The sequence below is a fragment of the Micromesistius poutassou genome (assembly GCF_964030765.1).
Source record: "Micromesistius poutassou genome assembly, chromosome: 9".
NCBI lineage: Eukaryota > Metazoa > Chordata > Actinopteri > Gadiformes > Gadidae > Micromesistius > Micromesistius poutassou.
This window is the reverse complement of record NC_140279.1, coordinates 7,732,532-7,748,482: the sequence shown is the minus strand read 5'-3', so window position 1 is coordinate 7,748,482 and position 15,951 is coordinate 7,732,532. Positions and strand designations below refer to the sequence as shown.

The 15,951-nt window shown below is 40.4% G+C and overlaps 2 protein-coding genes across 3 annotated transcripts; one reads left to right on the top strand and one right to left on the bottom strand.

The window, feature by feature from the left end:
* The first annotated feature begins 570 nt into the window (after positions 1–570).
* Positions 571–2,630, top strand: rpl36 (ribosomal protein L36). Of its 2 annotated transcripts, none has more exons than XM_084472793.1 (4): positions 571–613; positions 1,270–1,364; positions 1,579–1,713; positions 2,515–2,630. In XM_084472793.1, the coding sequence occupies exons 2-4, from the start codon at positions 1,272–1,274 to the stop codon at positions 2,602–2,604; spliced, it is 318 nt and encodes a 105-aa protein (XP_084328919.1). In that variant the 5' UTR covers positions 571–613; positions 1,270–1,271; the 3' UTR covers positions 2,605–2,630. The 2 variants fall into 2 exon arrangements, with proteins under 2 accessions (XP_084328919.1, XP_084328918.1); XM_084472792.1 differs by having other exon boundaries at positions 574–609.
* Positions 2,631–2,744: 114 nt separating this feature from the next.
* On the bottom strand, positions 2,745–15,354 carry lonp1 (lon peptidase 1, mitochondrial; the record flags this gene model as incomplete). The annotated part of the gene is made up of 21 exons (XM_084472791.1): positions 2,745–4,201; positions 4,614–4,778; positions 5,008–5,135; positions 5,278–5,364; positions 5,467–5,632; positions 6,021–6,161; positions 6,357–6,473; positions 7,421–7,543; positions 7,659–7,746; positions 8,242–8,420; positions 8,610–8,748; positions 8,958–9,109; positions 9,723–9,791; positions 9,961–10,044; positions 11,134–11,263; positions 11,622–11,683; positions 11,779–11,892; positions 13,048–13,219; positions 14,056–14,175; positions 14,541–14,629; positions 14,815–15,354. 21 exons carry the CDS (start codon positions 15,352–15,354, stop codon positions 4,052–4,054), a joined length of 3,015 nt encoding a protein of 1,004 aa, XP_084328917.1. The 3' UTR covers positions 2,745–4,051.
* Between the last annotated feature and the right edge of the window lie 597 nt (positions 15,355–15,951).

The following is a 15,951-nucleotide window of genomic DNA, read 5'->3' as shown; positions in this document are numbered from 1 at the left end:
ATATAGTCAATCTTGACTATATCAAACTTGACAGGCTAAATATTCATTCATCCAACCATTTACCATTTATTTAATTAACGTAACCCAGAATAAAACATTTAGTAACATTTTATTTCAGATTTTATATTATGTGTTTGTGTTGCTTAAGCAAAAAGGCAATCATTCATAAGTAGTCAATGCTTAAGCTTTATTATAACCAAACCCCAGCCTTTTAGTCCTGAACTAACCGAATGTGTGCATATGTTCATAGGAATGCACTTCCAGGTTCAGGAAAAATAATGAATGGCAAATCATAAACCAATCAGCATCAGCAGTGCATTCATGAAAAAATACCTTTGTTTATGATGTGTCATTTGGTTGAACAATGTGCACTAAAATTACATAACTATTTATAAAATAACAAATATTTCATATGTATTAAATGATAGTGATAACATTACAGCATTGTAGCATATTTGTTTTATGGCATTAGTATGGATAATACAAAAATATATTAAAGCATTGCAAACTGGAGCAACACCACATCGCTAGAGGGCGCTGGATCAGAAGCCTTCTTTACCAACCGGCAACCTCACAACGCTCCTTCCTGTTTGACAGCCATTGAAGAAGGTCGGTGAGCATTTTTTTGCCGTGTTTGTATTTTAAAAATCTTTTAAAATCTCTGCAATCTCACCAATTGAAGGCTCTATACTACACTTATTAGAGAACTATAGCGGATTAAAACATACATAGTGAATATTTATAGAATATAACAAAGGCAACCGTCTTACTTCAGTGAAGTAATCTTTGCCTCAAAGCTACAGGATAGCGAACAGTAGCTTTCTGACGAGCTGGACCCACTCTCCATAATTTCCTTTAAATGCCCTTTTTAGACATTCAAATCAATGGTGCCAGTGCATCAGTGTTGGCTAGAACTCAATGGCAGTCGTAATCGTGAACCCTAATGTATAGCTACAATATCTACGATTTGCCATTAAGCTAGCTTACTCTAAACTAGCTCTGCTACTACTCTGGTCTCTAAAGCCGCCGAACCATGTTCTTGATGGGCTGCAAGGATGAAAGTAATATCTATGGGGTACATGGATGTCAACTATCTGTGATTGGCCAGATATAGCTGTTCCTAGAAATTGACCGAGATCACTAAATTGTTAATAAACCTAGGTCAATGTACACAATGTGTAGCTGAAATGGCTTTGGATTGTATTAAATTAAAGCACAATGAGGTACTGTTTTAACACCTGTTGGTATTTGTCGTCACCTGTGTTTCAGACATGGCTATCCGCTACCCAATGGCTGTGGGCCTTAGCAAAGGCCACCCAGTCACTAAGAATGTTTATGCTCCTAGGCACAGTCGCAGACGAGGCGTAAGTGTCTTTCCCCATCACCTGAAGTGTTTGGTATCGTGTTAATTAAACACTGTAGTGAATAAACTATCATGTTTTCCTTTTTTAAGCAACTGGGACAAGTGGTTGTGCTAGGAGTACTTTTAAAATGTATCAGTCAATATTCAAGTCCATGTACTCATGAATTCCTTTTACCACGGTCATTCCCAAATAACACTGAACACTTATCTTGCAGCGCTTGACCAAGCACAGCAAGTTTGTTCGCGATATGATCCGTGAGGTGTGTGGGTTTGCACCTTATGAGAGACGTGCTATGGAGCTGCTCAAGGTGTCCAAGGATAAGAGGGCTCTGAAGTTCATCAAGAAGAGGGTATGTCGATTGCAGACCAAAAATGTGTTTTGTATCGTGTTTCCCAACTGAGACGTCCTCTTGGTAAAGCTTTAAGTGAGGGTTCCCTGCGGCCAGTTTGTGAGCGTGCATATTGCCACAAATGTTAAGTATAGCAGTAGCCTATGGGTCTTTATGATCATTGTGTAGTACTTAAGTGAGTCAGTCTTATTTTCCCCTGAAACTAACACACTGAATGCATGGTTTACAGAAGATTAAAGTCCTATTTACATTTGCTAAAGTCTTGTGCAGAATCAGTACAACCAAGTAATTGACAAATGTTGGTGAAGCCAGAAGATCCGTACGATGGTTTAATCATCCAGATCAAACCATCGTAATCTGGATCATTACAATCAACATGCTGCTGCCTTGGTCCTCCCAGCGTAACCTTTTTATATGCACATATACATGATTAATATTAGCCCCATATGTGCTCTGTATGATCATGCGTGACTCTCTGGTCCCTGAGTCACTCACTTTCTAATGCAATGGCAGATCACTCTGTAATAAACCACATTTAATTAACATCTTTGCTTGTTTTATCCATTGTATGTGCATGCAGCCATGTTTAAAGTGCTGCACTCGTGTGGATGATTTGTTTAACTCTAGGATAAACAGGGTCACAATAATTGCCCTCTTGCTATTAAAGAAGGAATTTCTGATGGAGAGCATGGCTTAAAACGCCTTGATGTTGAAATGAAAGACAATTACATTGTTTGGTCAATAGTTGATTTTCATTAATAAATGCAAACGCCTGAATCACTCTGAATTTTATGTTTACAGATTGGTACTCATATCCGGGCCAAGAGAAAGAGAGAGGAGCTGAGCAACGTTCTGGCTGCAATGAGAAAGGCGGCTACCAAGAAAGAATAAACTGTCAATAAATCTTTTTAAGATGATATGCTGTCCAGTTGTTTTTGAAATCTCAAATTGGAAGAAAACTTAGTGCTGAGCAATTCCAAAAGCCTGCCTCCAAACAAATGCTCAAGGAACACTTGGCTTGCATTTGCTTGAACAGCCTTCAATTGTTTAATGTGCAAAGTTTTGTCCAATACAAACTAATTTATAGGGACAAATTCTAAGGATCAATACCCTTTGTTTAATACATTAACATTTAGGTACTTGTAGCCATACATGGATATTCTCAACTGGGTTGCAGAGCGTATGCCAGAAATAACATGCAATTGTTTACTTTGTTAAACAGTACATTAAGGCATTAAAGGTGCCATGACATGCTGTTTTGGAAAAAAGTGGGTGTGTCTACTTAGATGTGATGGATGGGGATAGATCAGTCTACCCAGTGGATTGTAGCAAACGTTGCTCATCTGTCACACATCTTGGTGGACACGCACACCTGTGTTAAGGGACTTGAGGGGCTGATTTCCAAACGGCTTGTAATGGCTAATCACAGGCATGTCATGGCACCTTTAAATGCAATCTTGGTGAATTTTAGATGATAGGTTGTGACCTATGACACTTGTTGGTCCACAGGCTTGACCAGCTAAGAACCACTGACAAGGCACCTCAGGTTTAAAACATACCAACAGGAATAATTTGCAGAGTTTGCATTTTAAAAACACTTTCTAAAATATTCCAATAGATTAGCTTGAATCTGACACTTGAATACAATTGACATGAACCATACAAACTTGTGAGTGCAGAAAAACCTGCTGTTTCTTCTATAGGTTTTTACCAAGTAACAAGGCATTGTCGTTTGTTATTCCCTTTCGCTATAAAATATCCACATTTTGCTAGATAGGACTCAAGGAACAATCCTACACCTACATTTTCCAGCATTCTCATATGAACATTCAATGTGGAAAGTCTCTAGATTTGGTTGATTTTTGAGTTTGGGAACTTCCAGCTGTAAGCTGCTTTTAGCAAAAGGGAAAGTAAAAAACCCTGGAATAAATTCTGCCTTTTCCTCGTCATTTGGCCTTCACAAGGAGATCCTCAAAGCTAAGGCCAGGGAGTTTGACCTTGTCTTCCCAAGGAGCTGCATGTATGTTATAGAATTAATTGAACAAATTCAGATTACATTTCACACTTTAATTTATATTTATAAAAAAACATCTTATATTATACTATTAATGAATAATGTGTTCACGCATTATTTGAATTAATCGTTGACCAATTAGCATCCATTCATCTGGCTTAAGTCGCTAAGTCCATGTCAAAGGGTGTGTCTCATAAGGACAGGTTATAAGTGTCCCGGGTACGGCCTGCACCCTTGTGTTGATGACAACCTGAGTCCTTCAAATACCGAGCTATTGGAAAAGACCTTGCAGTGTGTGGTCCTTTTTTGGATGACAGGGTACTGCTATGCCTCTGGAAAAACAATGGGGTAGATCTTGGAATAGTGGTCGACAAAGTGGACTTCCAGGCCTTGTGTAATATATTCAGGAAGGTCTGAGAAGTCCTTCTGGTTCTCTGCTGGTAGGATCATACATGTCACGCCTGCACGACGAGCCTAGAAGACATGAGATTTTGTTATTCATTAATAGGAAGTAAAATATTTTCTCAGACAAGTTCCATTATGCTGGTACATTATACGACTTAAGGTGATGATCGTTATTATGATTAGTCATAATTTTACTTTGGCTTATTGAATGTTAGGATAGAGCACTAAAATCTCTACAAACTTATTCTTGCTATTTGATGATTACAGAATTGCTCTTTAATTGAATCTGATTGGGATGCATTAAGTAAACATTGAATAGGTAATCAAATGAAACAACTTTGAATATAACAGCCTGCAATTGTCATTGTCTTGTTTGAAAAATGAATGAAATTAATTTTCTTTCTACACCTATACTAGATTTATTAATAAAAGGAAATAATTATAATTTATTTGCCCAAAGAAACATGATGATGATACTTACAGCAATAGTCTTCTCCTTAATTCCCCCTACTGGCAGAATCTTTCCTGTCAGGGACAATTCTCCTGTCATCGCTACATTCTGGCGCACTGATTGGTTGGTTGCTAGGGACAACAATGCTGTGACAATAGTGCAACCAGCACTTGGTCCGTCTTTAGGGGTGGCACCCTGGAACCAGAATAAAAAATGGAATCAGTGATTACTTCATTGGCATCTGCCAGAAAACTACAAACTATCTGACAATAGAAATGATAACCTCAAGACACTCGAAGAGAAACAAAAACCCAACGCTCAAATTATAAAAAAAGAAAAACATGAACTTTCTTTTTTCTCCATTTTGGTAGATAGCTTCACAATAGTTTCAGGAGTCAATGGATATAATATACTTTACGCATACCTCAGGAACATGCATGTGCAGATGAGAGTCGAACAGGAAGCTGTTCTTGGGCTCCTTGGTCATGAGGAAGGATCTGGCAAAGGTTGATGCAATCTTAGCACTTTCCTTCATCACGTCGCCAAGCTGCCCTGCAGAGGTACAAGAAGCAATGCTTAGTGGAAAAATGTGCCAGGCATTCAAATAAAAAAAATGAACACAATACAAAAATAGGGGGACTTGAATGTAGACAATTTTATACTAGAGCAAAGTGTAATAAAATCTGACACTGACCTGTGAGCTCCAGAGAGCCCTCCCCTTCTTTCAGCACCGGCTCACGAGGACGTCGCAACGACGTCTCAATGAATAACGTTGAACCACCTGGACAGAACCGGTTACATGATGCAACCAGTTAGAGATGTATCTCAACCTACTCCCTCCTGAGTGAATGCTTTAGCCTGACGGTGGGTGTGCAGGGCTTACCCATGGCAGTCCAGGCCAGTCCCATGACCACGCCGGGGGGCGTGACGTTGTACATCCGGTCGACGGTGAACAGGGGTTTGCCGACATAGTCGTGCAGGTTGTCAGGCGTGATGGTGACGGCGTGGTCTTTACCACTCACGATCTGGAAGGCTACCTTGCGGAACACCTTGGAACAGAAGGAGGAGGGATAGATGCATTACCAAAATGGAAAGGTATGTATTTTATTACCCAATAACTTCAAAACAAATGACATCATGCATTTACACGAGTGGGGTGAATCTGTCATCGCAAACATTTGAGCCTGAATTAATAAATTAAGTGAACTGTTATAATCCATTCATTTTATATTATCAGTATCCATTAAGATGCAATGAGAGGCATCATAAATAGAATACAGATCAAATCAATTGATCACTCAATCAGTAAATGTATTCTTTAATGTTAAAACTAGGATAAGCATAGTCTTCAATAGGCAGGTTTAAGGCATGTTCTGCTTCTCCTGAGTTTATAATCAGCAACAAGACACGTCCACAGCAAGCATGGGTGAGGGCTACCTTCTCCACTTGCTTCTGCAGGTTCCTCACACCAGACTCTCTGCAGTACTGTTTGATCAGAAGACTCAGTGCCTCTGGCGATATGGCGCCGCTCTCCTCAGTCAAGCCGGTCAGAGCACGCAGCTGGGGGACCAGGTAGCGCTGTACACAATGGGAGTGGGGGGTTAGAAGAGGAGGGAAAAAGGGGATTCAAAATGATGACACTGTTACGATTTGCTTCATGAGTACAAAATCAATGTTTTAACCCTCATTAGAGCCACTATAACTCTTTATATTTTAACCACACAAAAAAGACCAAATATTACTTATCACACACACAGTATACTATGTTGCTACCTCAGCAATAGCCAATTTCTCTTCGGCCACATATCCGGACACGTTGATCATCTCCATCCTGTCCCTGAGAGGCTCTGGAATGGTGTCGAGGATGTTTGCTGTGCAGATGAACAGCACCTGATGGGAGCACACAGAGGAGGGGGAACATTATAGGGCTGCTCCACACCTGCCTTTTATATCCTTTCTCCTAGTATTGCATGAGGCGGATATAAGTGTTGACCTTTCTCATACCTCTAATCACTTACCTCCGGCATATTATTGTCATAGGCTGAGGCTGAATGTACAGGACTTTTAGTAATATTCTGTATTACCCGACTACATTTTTCGTACAAAGCCAATGTCCATTTGGCGGTTGGTTCTGTATTACCTAAGCCAGGGGTCAGCAAACCACGGCTCTGGAGCCAAATGAGGCTCTTCCACCCCTCTGCAGTTGCTCCAAGTATCTTTTATTTATTTATTTAAAAATAAAAAAAATAAATATATATCTTTTTATTTCAAAGGGAATACCACCTATTTTGGTGATACTGTGCCACTAAAATAGCAAAATAAAGTGTTTTAATTTTTTGTAAACTAAAATAAAGGTCACATCCTAAACCCACACATTTCATAAATGCAATAAACTGTAGGCTATTAGTTATTTTATATGTGGTATAACTATATATAAAATGTTAGATGCTGTTATCTTATCTTTCAGGGGGCGAATAAGTTTTGTGGCTCCAGATACGATTTTATTTGGTGGGAGAGACCCGAAATGGTTCTTTTGATGCTGAAGGTTGCCGACCCCTGACCTAAGCCTATTCTAGGTAAAAATAAAATACTGTAAAAATAATTTGCTCAGCTGCAGTCAAATATATTGTGTACTGATTTTCTCTGTCCAGATATCCCATTCCAGTCTTAAGTTTTAACTACAGATAGCAGCTACACACAAAAGTGGTAGTGTGTTATTCACCTTAATGAGTGGGTGTTAAATGGACTTCTTCAATTGACATTTACACACACACACACACACACACCCACCCACCCACACACACACACACACACACACACACACACACAGTCATCACCTTCGACAGGTCCACAGGAACATCCAGATAATGGTCAAGGAAGTTTGCATTCTGCTCCGGGTCCAGAAGCTCTAGCAAGGCTGAGGATGGGTCCCCTTGGTAGCCCCGCCCCATCTTATCTACCTAGTTTAACAAATTACAACAACATCAACATCACCATCACCAACAAGATACACACCAATGACCAATTATCTTCAATGTACAGTTCACATCCTATACCATATTGTAAAAGTCTGACCTCATCTATGAGCACCAGTGGGTTTTCAGTCTTGGTTTTCTTCAGGCACTGGATGACCTTTCCTGGCATCGCTCCAACATACGTCCGTCTGAGACAGCAATGAGCATGCACACAGGGGCGTGTCAAAGTTAAGACTAATGGATGATACATCCATATATAATCTCTCTTTATGTTGACACAGAAATTGGTCTCACTGACAGATTTCAGCATGAAATCTGTCAAGAGTGCACCTTGAAATCATTAACACAACTCATTCCCAAGTAAAACAGGTACCGGTAAATAATCACAAAAAACAACAAATGTTGCAACAAATCTTGAAACCAGACTTTGTTGAATGGCAAATACATTTGTATCATTGTCTATGAATTGACAATTAACTTGTTGATTAGCTAACATGACATGACATCAACAATGATTTAATGAGAAAGGGTCAGCATTGACAAGCAATTAATTAGAACACTCAGGCAACATTGTAGGACACCCACATTCATAACAAGAGTTGTGAGTGTCAACTCTGTTTGTCCTAGGATGACGCCTCTGTGAAAAGGGTCAATACAGGAGTGAATACGGCATGTTGTGTTACCTGTGGCCCTTAATCTCAGCAACGTCAGTCATGCCGCCAACACTGAACCGGAAGTACTCTCTGTTGAGGGCTCGAGCAATGGAGCGAGCGATTGAGGTCTTGCCTACTCCTGGAGGGCCGTAGAAGCATAATATCTTGCCCTGGGTAGTTCCCCGGAGCTGGCTGACTGCTATGAACTCCTACCCGCCGCAGGTACAAGAGGGCAATTGACAGAGAGAGATAGAGAGAAAGTTAGAAGATCGCAATATGAAAGACATTGAATCATATACATACATTTATTTTGGGGTTAAACAGCAGTAGTATGTTTCCATGCAGAGAGCCACCCTGTTTATTTGTATGGTTAGATGGAAATGCATGCGTTTTCTAACCAAAATGCGTTTTTTGACATCATCCATCCCGTAGTGGTCCTCTTCCAGAACTTCATTCGCCCGATCGAGTGCTAGATTCTCCTCGCTGTTGGTACCCCAGGGCATGTTGGTCAGCCAGTCCAGATAGTTACGGGTCACACTGGAACATAAACACACAACCTTAGTTTTTTCACTGTCCTATTTTACTAGACACTGTTATAACCCTATAGTTAAAGTTGATAACATGGAGTTAGGAACTCTAGACTAAATGGCTTTTAAGCACACAAACACAGCCCATTTGTTATCAAACCTCAGTGACGATAAGTGTGATTGTGAATAACACAAGCTCTGCCAAATGATATACTTTACTTGAACTCTGAAGAGTGGTTGTCCAGTAGTCCGAGTTTATTGAGTTCTTCATCAATGACAACCATGATGTGTGGAGGGACTACTCTGTCTTTAAGTCTCTCCCTGAACTTCTCCTCGATGGCATCCTTATCCTCCTTCTCTAAACCCAGCTCCTGGAAAGCAGAATTCATTCATCAAACATATTACAAATCATAAGTCTCTTAAGCCTGAGTACAACTTGTTTGAGATACAATTAAATGAGGTGTAGACCAGGCCAGTGCATGCCTAGAGCAAACCTGAGAGAAAGAGCAGACAGGCGCAATTACCGTTTCTCACAACATCATTATTGTTTTCTTACAAACATGGTGCCTATGTTTGTAAAAACTATTACTCAAATGGTCTATTAACCTAATGTAAATCCCAGCCCTTCTGGGTTCCAAGAACTGTATTTTGCCACACAGAATGACCTCTAATGTTTTTCTAATGTGTGTACTAGAGTGTTTCAAATATACGTATACATGGAAAGTTCAAATCATGGCGATGCCATTTGATCGCCCAGTCCTTGCGTTTTCATTTACTATGTTCGCCTCAGTTTGAGGTTTTCACCATTTCACTACTTCCAAGTTATCCAATGGCACATAGGAGTAGAAAGCATGCTACTTTCAATTCAACCGCATGTGGAATTTCTAGAATGTAGAGCCACGGTCACATTTTTCATGGTCTGATTGCTTGTTAATGCACAACCACATGTTGAGCACAAGTATATTATTCTGACCTTTCACCAACCTTCTTAATAATCTTGAGCTGCTCCTGTAACAGATATTTCCTGTGGGTTTGTTTGATCTTCTCTTCTACCTGAAAACATGAAGAAAGTCTGTTGAGCACATTATAACAATGATAATTGTTATAAAATAATGAACCGATCATAACAATAAAATATGAAGAAAACAGATCATAACCACAACAATGAGTGAAGATAACAATGTATCAGTAACGGATTTCTGTGTGTGACAAGCATCCTGACCTCTCTCCCCAGTCGCTGCTGCAGTTTACTGAGCTCGTATTCCTTCTTCAGCAGAGACAGAGCCTTGTACAACCGCTTAGGGATCTGGACATAAGGACATACAACCAACAACCTTATTGTACAGGTATGTTTAAAGGTAGTCTCACAAATCAGACTTTAGATTAATATCTGATGGCAGACTAACTCATATCTGGGTAAACGGGGGGGGGGGGGGGGGGGGGTGTGGTAATTTGGCTTGGAGACCATCCCTGGACCTTCGGCCGCCCACATCAATTTACAGAAATCATAATAATCTGGGCCAATCAGGGACTTTCTCATAATTGATGACATAAACGGGCCAATCAGGGACTGCGTTGTGGTTGATACCGTAAAAGACAGGCCACCACCGGAAAAGCCGTAATGGCGCCTCCCAAAACGAGCAGTAACCGTAGAGTCAATACAGCCTAAAGTGCAGTTATTGCAGAAAAAGACCCAAGAACCAATATTAAACAAGAACAAGAGTATGCACTAGAACCACTATTAAACAAGAACAAGAGTATGCACAAGAACCACTATTAAACAAGAACAAGAGTATGCACTAGAACCACTATTAAACAAGAAAAAGAGTATGCACAAGAACCACTATTAAACAAGAACAAGAGTATGCACTAGCAGAGTTCCTGGGGGAAAGGACGTTCTTCCTTCATCCCGTGTATCAACTGAGAACAGCGCACCGTGATGGCGTCACATGTTCTGCTACACTGATTGGCTGAGGGAGTTGGTCTGTCAAGGCAAGTAATCCCTCCCACTGAGATCGTGAGGTCAAGACAGAACCGTGTAATCAAACAGAATATGATCAGGTGATCGGGATAGTCTCCAGGCTACGTTTCATTTTCTTTAGCTTTATATTTATTTCGACCCATCACGTTGCTGCAGGCCGGGACTGATATGCACTGATTGCCTTTTAACAGCCAGAACAAACTCGGACTGCATTATAACAGTCATTGTAAAAGCCCTTGGAAATTGTAAATGAACAGAGTTTCCAGACTAATAAACATTTGTGAGGTGGGCTGGCAGTGTCAGGCTGCCATTGTCAAGCACCAGAGGGGAATTCTGAAAATCATGGATAGAGGCATTTAAAAAACAGTGGTGGAATAAATTGGAGGGATGATGAAACTGTCGTATGTGTTTTACATTAGTCTCCTCCAGAATGTCCTGCAGTTCACTTGACTCCGCCCCGGTCAGCGCAGCGCCCATGTCACTGAGGTAGATAGGGTTGTCAACCACTCTCTGGCCTGCTTGCATCATCTGGAGGACTGACTCCCTAACAGAGAATCACAAGTGAAGTAGCATAAGTATTAAGGACAAACATTACATTTTATCAGGTACATTCATTTGGTTGCAGCCAAGCCACTCTGGCTCCTAGACAAATACCAACATAGCATATTCTACTTAGTTACAAAAAAATTGGTAACAATATTTAATTAATTTGTAATACTTTCACACTTAATGTGCGATTAAATAATGTGTAATTAATCGTGTGATTTGATCATTTTTTACAATGCCTATACTTGCCAAAACAAATAATGTCATACAACAAATATGTCAAGATTGAAGAAATTTCCAGTACATTGTTTTTTGAAAGACATTGCTTGGCTGTTTGACTGAATGAAGAAGCTCACCTATACAGAGGGTTTAGAGCAATAATGTCACGGATGGTCTTCACAATTTCTGCTGTCAATGCCTGGAAGAGATAGACACAAACTTGTCTTTACAAGATGACCCAACCTAGAATATTATTCTACTCAGTGAGAACAGTGTGTATGCCTTTCAACATACCTTGACCTCCTCTGTGACAGTGAACTGGTCATGATTAATGTTCTCCACCTCCACCATGAGGATGTCCAACGAGGGCACGGCTTCTACAACGGGGGTCACGTCTGCATCAGAGATCTAAGAGAATCAACAATCCCCATCCCGCAGATTGACCCAGAAAAAATAGTTGTATGTATTTTCAGGATGTTGGTGGTTAGCCATGATCACATGTATACACAGTATAGGCATTGCTTGGACAATCATGAAAGTCCCTTTTCTTTGGTCTACATTATTACATTATATATAAAATAGTTTCCACTCAAAACAGCATTGTAAAAGATCCCATATCATACTTTTTAGGGTTAATAATTGCATTTGGGGGTACTACTAGAATAGGGTTATATGCCTGTATGTTAGAAATACCCCTTATTACTCTCACACTGTTAATTTCTGCAAAACCAATTTCAGTGTCTTTCTAAAAACGGTCTGATTTGTCTCCCGAGTAGCCCAGTCTGCTGTGATTGGTGAGCATGTCCGCTCTGTTGTGATTGGTCATACGATTTCCTGTGCGTCGGCAAATTAACATCCCTGGGAAGTTGTAAATGTTGCGGGAAGCCGGGAGACGCGACTTCTGCACTTCAGCACCGCCCAATGCACTGATGTCACACTATTACGGAAGTAACTGTCACACAATTAAATGGACTCTCTCTCAGTGGTCAATTCAGAAGGGCGATGCCCTTACATTCAATCTGTATCTCTCTTAACCACACATATCTCTTAACAGTGCTGCCCCTCCCTATGTTTCTGACATGCTCACCCAGTACACACCTGACAGATACCTCAGATCCTCATGTAAATCTCTTCTCAATATTCCACGTATACATTCAAAATTAGCTCAAGGTGCTTTCAGTTTTTATGGTCCAACACTATGGAACTCTCTGCCCATTGAACTCCGCACATCTCCAACCACATCTTCTTTTAAGCGCAATCTTAAAACATACCTGTTCTCGCAAGCTTTTAATTAGTTTTTTTTTTTTTTTTTTTGTTTGTTTGTTTGTCTTAACAAATTGGCTTCTGTTTTAATATGCACTAACTTTTTGTTTGTTTTAATATGTACTCAACATGTATTGCATCTTGCTTTTATCGTGAAGCACATTGAGTTTATGCTTGCCATATGAAATGTGCTATATAAATAAAATTGACATTGACATTGACATATAAACATAAGCTGATCCTCTCTATCCTGGTGTAAATACCTTAAAAAGAATAAAGGTATTAAATCTCTTCCCCCACCTTAGCCTCCAGATGTTCTGCAGCGGCCCCAGCAGGGTCCTTGCGACTCCGTTTTGGTTTGCGTTTCAGCATGGTTTTGGGCTGTGATTCACTGTCTGCATCCGACTCTGATGATGGAAATGATGCAACAGGCTCGTCTGGCTCCACGTCTAGCTCTCGTGTGATACGGATCCTGCCAGAGGAGAGTGTGAGAAAATAACGTTATCATAGTGATAATAACAACGGTCGGAATATCTAAACAATATCTAACTCAGAAAAGTTTTAGCAAACAATAAACATGTGCTAGCATGGTCATAACCATGAAATACTCCAAAGGCGGATCTAATGATCTCTTATGGCTATATTCCTGCTGTGTGTGTATGATAGAGTAAAAGTAGAAGTCATTTCATATGGGTCAGACAGTGACAGGCTGCATATATTCACCAGAGGTGGGCTAATTTAAATTAATTTAAATAAAGTCTATTTATATATTCTGTAGTGAACCTAAGACACACATCAAACCAACACACATTTCTACAATCCACAACCAGGTTTCAAACAGCAATTAATAAGCTATGGATCTCAGACAGATCTTGCTTCAAAAACTTCTAGAACACAGTGGGGTAATCCAAAGGACCCCAAAGACTCAACTCAATTGAACCCACATAGGCCATTGGCCTACATCTTTGACCTGCAAGCTACTCAACATGATGAAACATCCTGGCTGCTTTACAAAGCTGTCGGAGGCTCAGTGGGCCTAGTTGTAGGTAGTCGCATGACAACCCATACCTTTTTGGCATTTATTTATCAACAAAGGAAGCTTCATGGCATTATCCAACTTTTACTTAGCTGGTCATTTATTTACAATACATTGGTACCAGAAAAACAGATAACATTAATTTTCCATATGCAGGTTTGTTTAAATACTGGCAAATTCTACCTATTTTAGGCATTCCTTTTGTGCTGATAGTAGTGATATCATTACATAATGGATCATTAGATAACATTTGGTATATAAGAATGTCATACCTGCGATGTCCCATAACAATCATTCTCAATTTGTCGCCCAGGTCCTGCATCTCATGTATCTGAACAAATGTCCCAGTAGAGTATATAGCATCCAGAGAAGTCACCACATCTGATTGATTACTGGAAAGAAACAGAGAGACATATACATTTGGTGGTATAGTGGTAAGGTTAAAAATGCCACCAACATTTTAAATAAAAAAGTGCCAGGTGGTTTTCAGAAAAGATTTCCTACTTTGCTTATCAAGTCAGCAATTTTTGTACTTCACAACACTACAGTTTCAGCACTTGGTGATGCAAGATTACCTCAAGCCTTTTAGAACAGCAGGTTTAACCATTCGCAGCTGTATGCAAGGACTGTCCAATGCTCTATGGTTATAGTTATATAAATGATTTAGCTATATCATTTATTTAATTATATCAACTATAATTTATCATTTAATTATATAAAATACTGGTAAACATTTTACAATATGTAAGGCCCTTACTTATCGTCTTTCTTTAGAAACACTCCAACATAAGGCTGAGCGAGTCGAACTTTCCTCTTCAACAGCTCCATCAACGCAGTGTTCTTCACCTAACAGAAAGAGAGTAATTGTATTAATCCAGCTGAAAGACAAATTAATGTATGGATATGCAAAGATAAACAACAGGGCTCGTGATTTCCTTCAGATTTTTTCCAGCAGCTTTGCTGAGGTGTAAGGTACTGCTAGGCTGTACCTCGAGCAGGATCATTGCACAACTACTGAAAGCCATTCCTACCTCGATGATTTTGATGAATCGAGGAAACACAGGATTCCTGCTGACAGCGATCAGGGGAACATTAGGAAACACATCCGGCACCATCATGGGTGTGAGAGCTGTCATTTGTGGCTCATTGTAGGGCATGCTCCCATCTCCCCCGGATTCCTCTCCTCCAGACCCCGAGCTCTCCCCGCCATTGTCTCCGGAGAAGGCTGACCCACTGCCCCGGCTCCCATAAGCCCTGTTGGGGATGATGTGTGGATATCCACGGGGCAAGACGTCCTGTCCCCCGCTAAATGCACCACAAACACGAACCCGACGGCCCGGTCCTGTCATTGACATGGTGAACCGAATATTACCGACGCAATCGTTGAGTAACGTCCTCTTCGCGGTTCCAGACATAGCACAACCAGTTCTGTCAACCCATCGATACGTTGATGTTGAATGGCTCAGTTTGGAGAGCGTGTTAAAAGTTCGGTACATGTTCGGCCAGTTGAGGAGAAGGGAATTCTTGTGCAACTGTCTGTAAGAGCCCAACATTCTCATGCAGGCAGCCATGTTGTAATAGAGGATGTCGCACGCACGAAGCGACACACGATTCTGACGCAAGCGAACGCAAGGGCAGACTCGCAGCGCGGTTTGATGACGGCGTGATGTCTGGCTGCGACCGTGACCAGAGCCCGTCTACGGACTGGAGAGCCTTGGCACAGGGTTAACAAGGCTAATTGTTATTGTTTTGTGGCTTAATTCCGTGCTTCTGAAATCCCTCAAGGTTGTAAAAGATCCCAAACATCTTAAACTTCTATTCCGGATGGCAATGTATTCTCTGACACATCTTGAGACTGCTTGAGATGTTTTTTGTTTCTTATTATATGTATTATAATTTATTTTTGTTGGTTGACTACCAAAAGCGTGGAGGGTGGATGGTTTTATTTTATCATGTGAATGCTGGTTGCAAAGGCTGAAGGAAACATAACTTGATATTATAAACCTGCTATTAAAACAGTAAAACAAAGTAGCTTATGTTTTTTGTTCCCTACTGTTAATGATGAACAAATGTAAATGCAAAGTGTGAAACAAAAGAAAACAAAGTCAGCAACATTTCCAGGTGATGTTATTGGTAATGATTGTCTCCGGGGTCCCTGAGCAGTCTCA

Coding starts and splice junctions, on each gene's coding strand:
- rpl36 (XM_084472793.1), top strand. CDS start 1,272: ATGGCTATCCGCTACCCAATGGCTGTGGGCCTTAGCAAAGGCCACCCA. Junction 1,365..1,578: donor GGCACAGTCGCAGACGAGGC/GTAAGTGTCTTT, acceptor CTTATCTTGCAG/CGCTTGACCAAGCACAGCAA. Junction 1,714..2,514: donor TGAAGTTCATCAAGAAGAGG/GTATGTCGATTG, acceptor TTATGTTTACAG/ATTGGTACTCATATCCGGGC.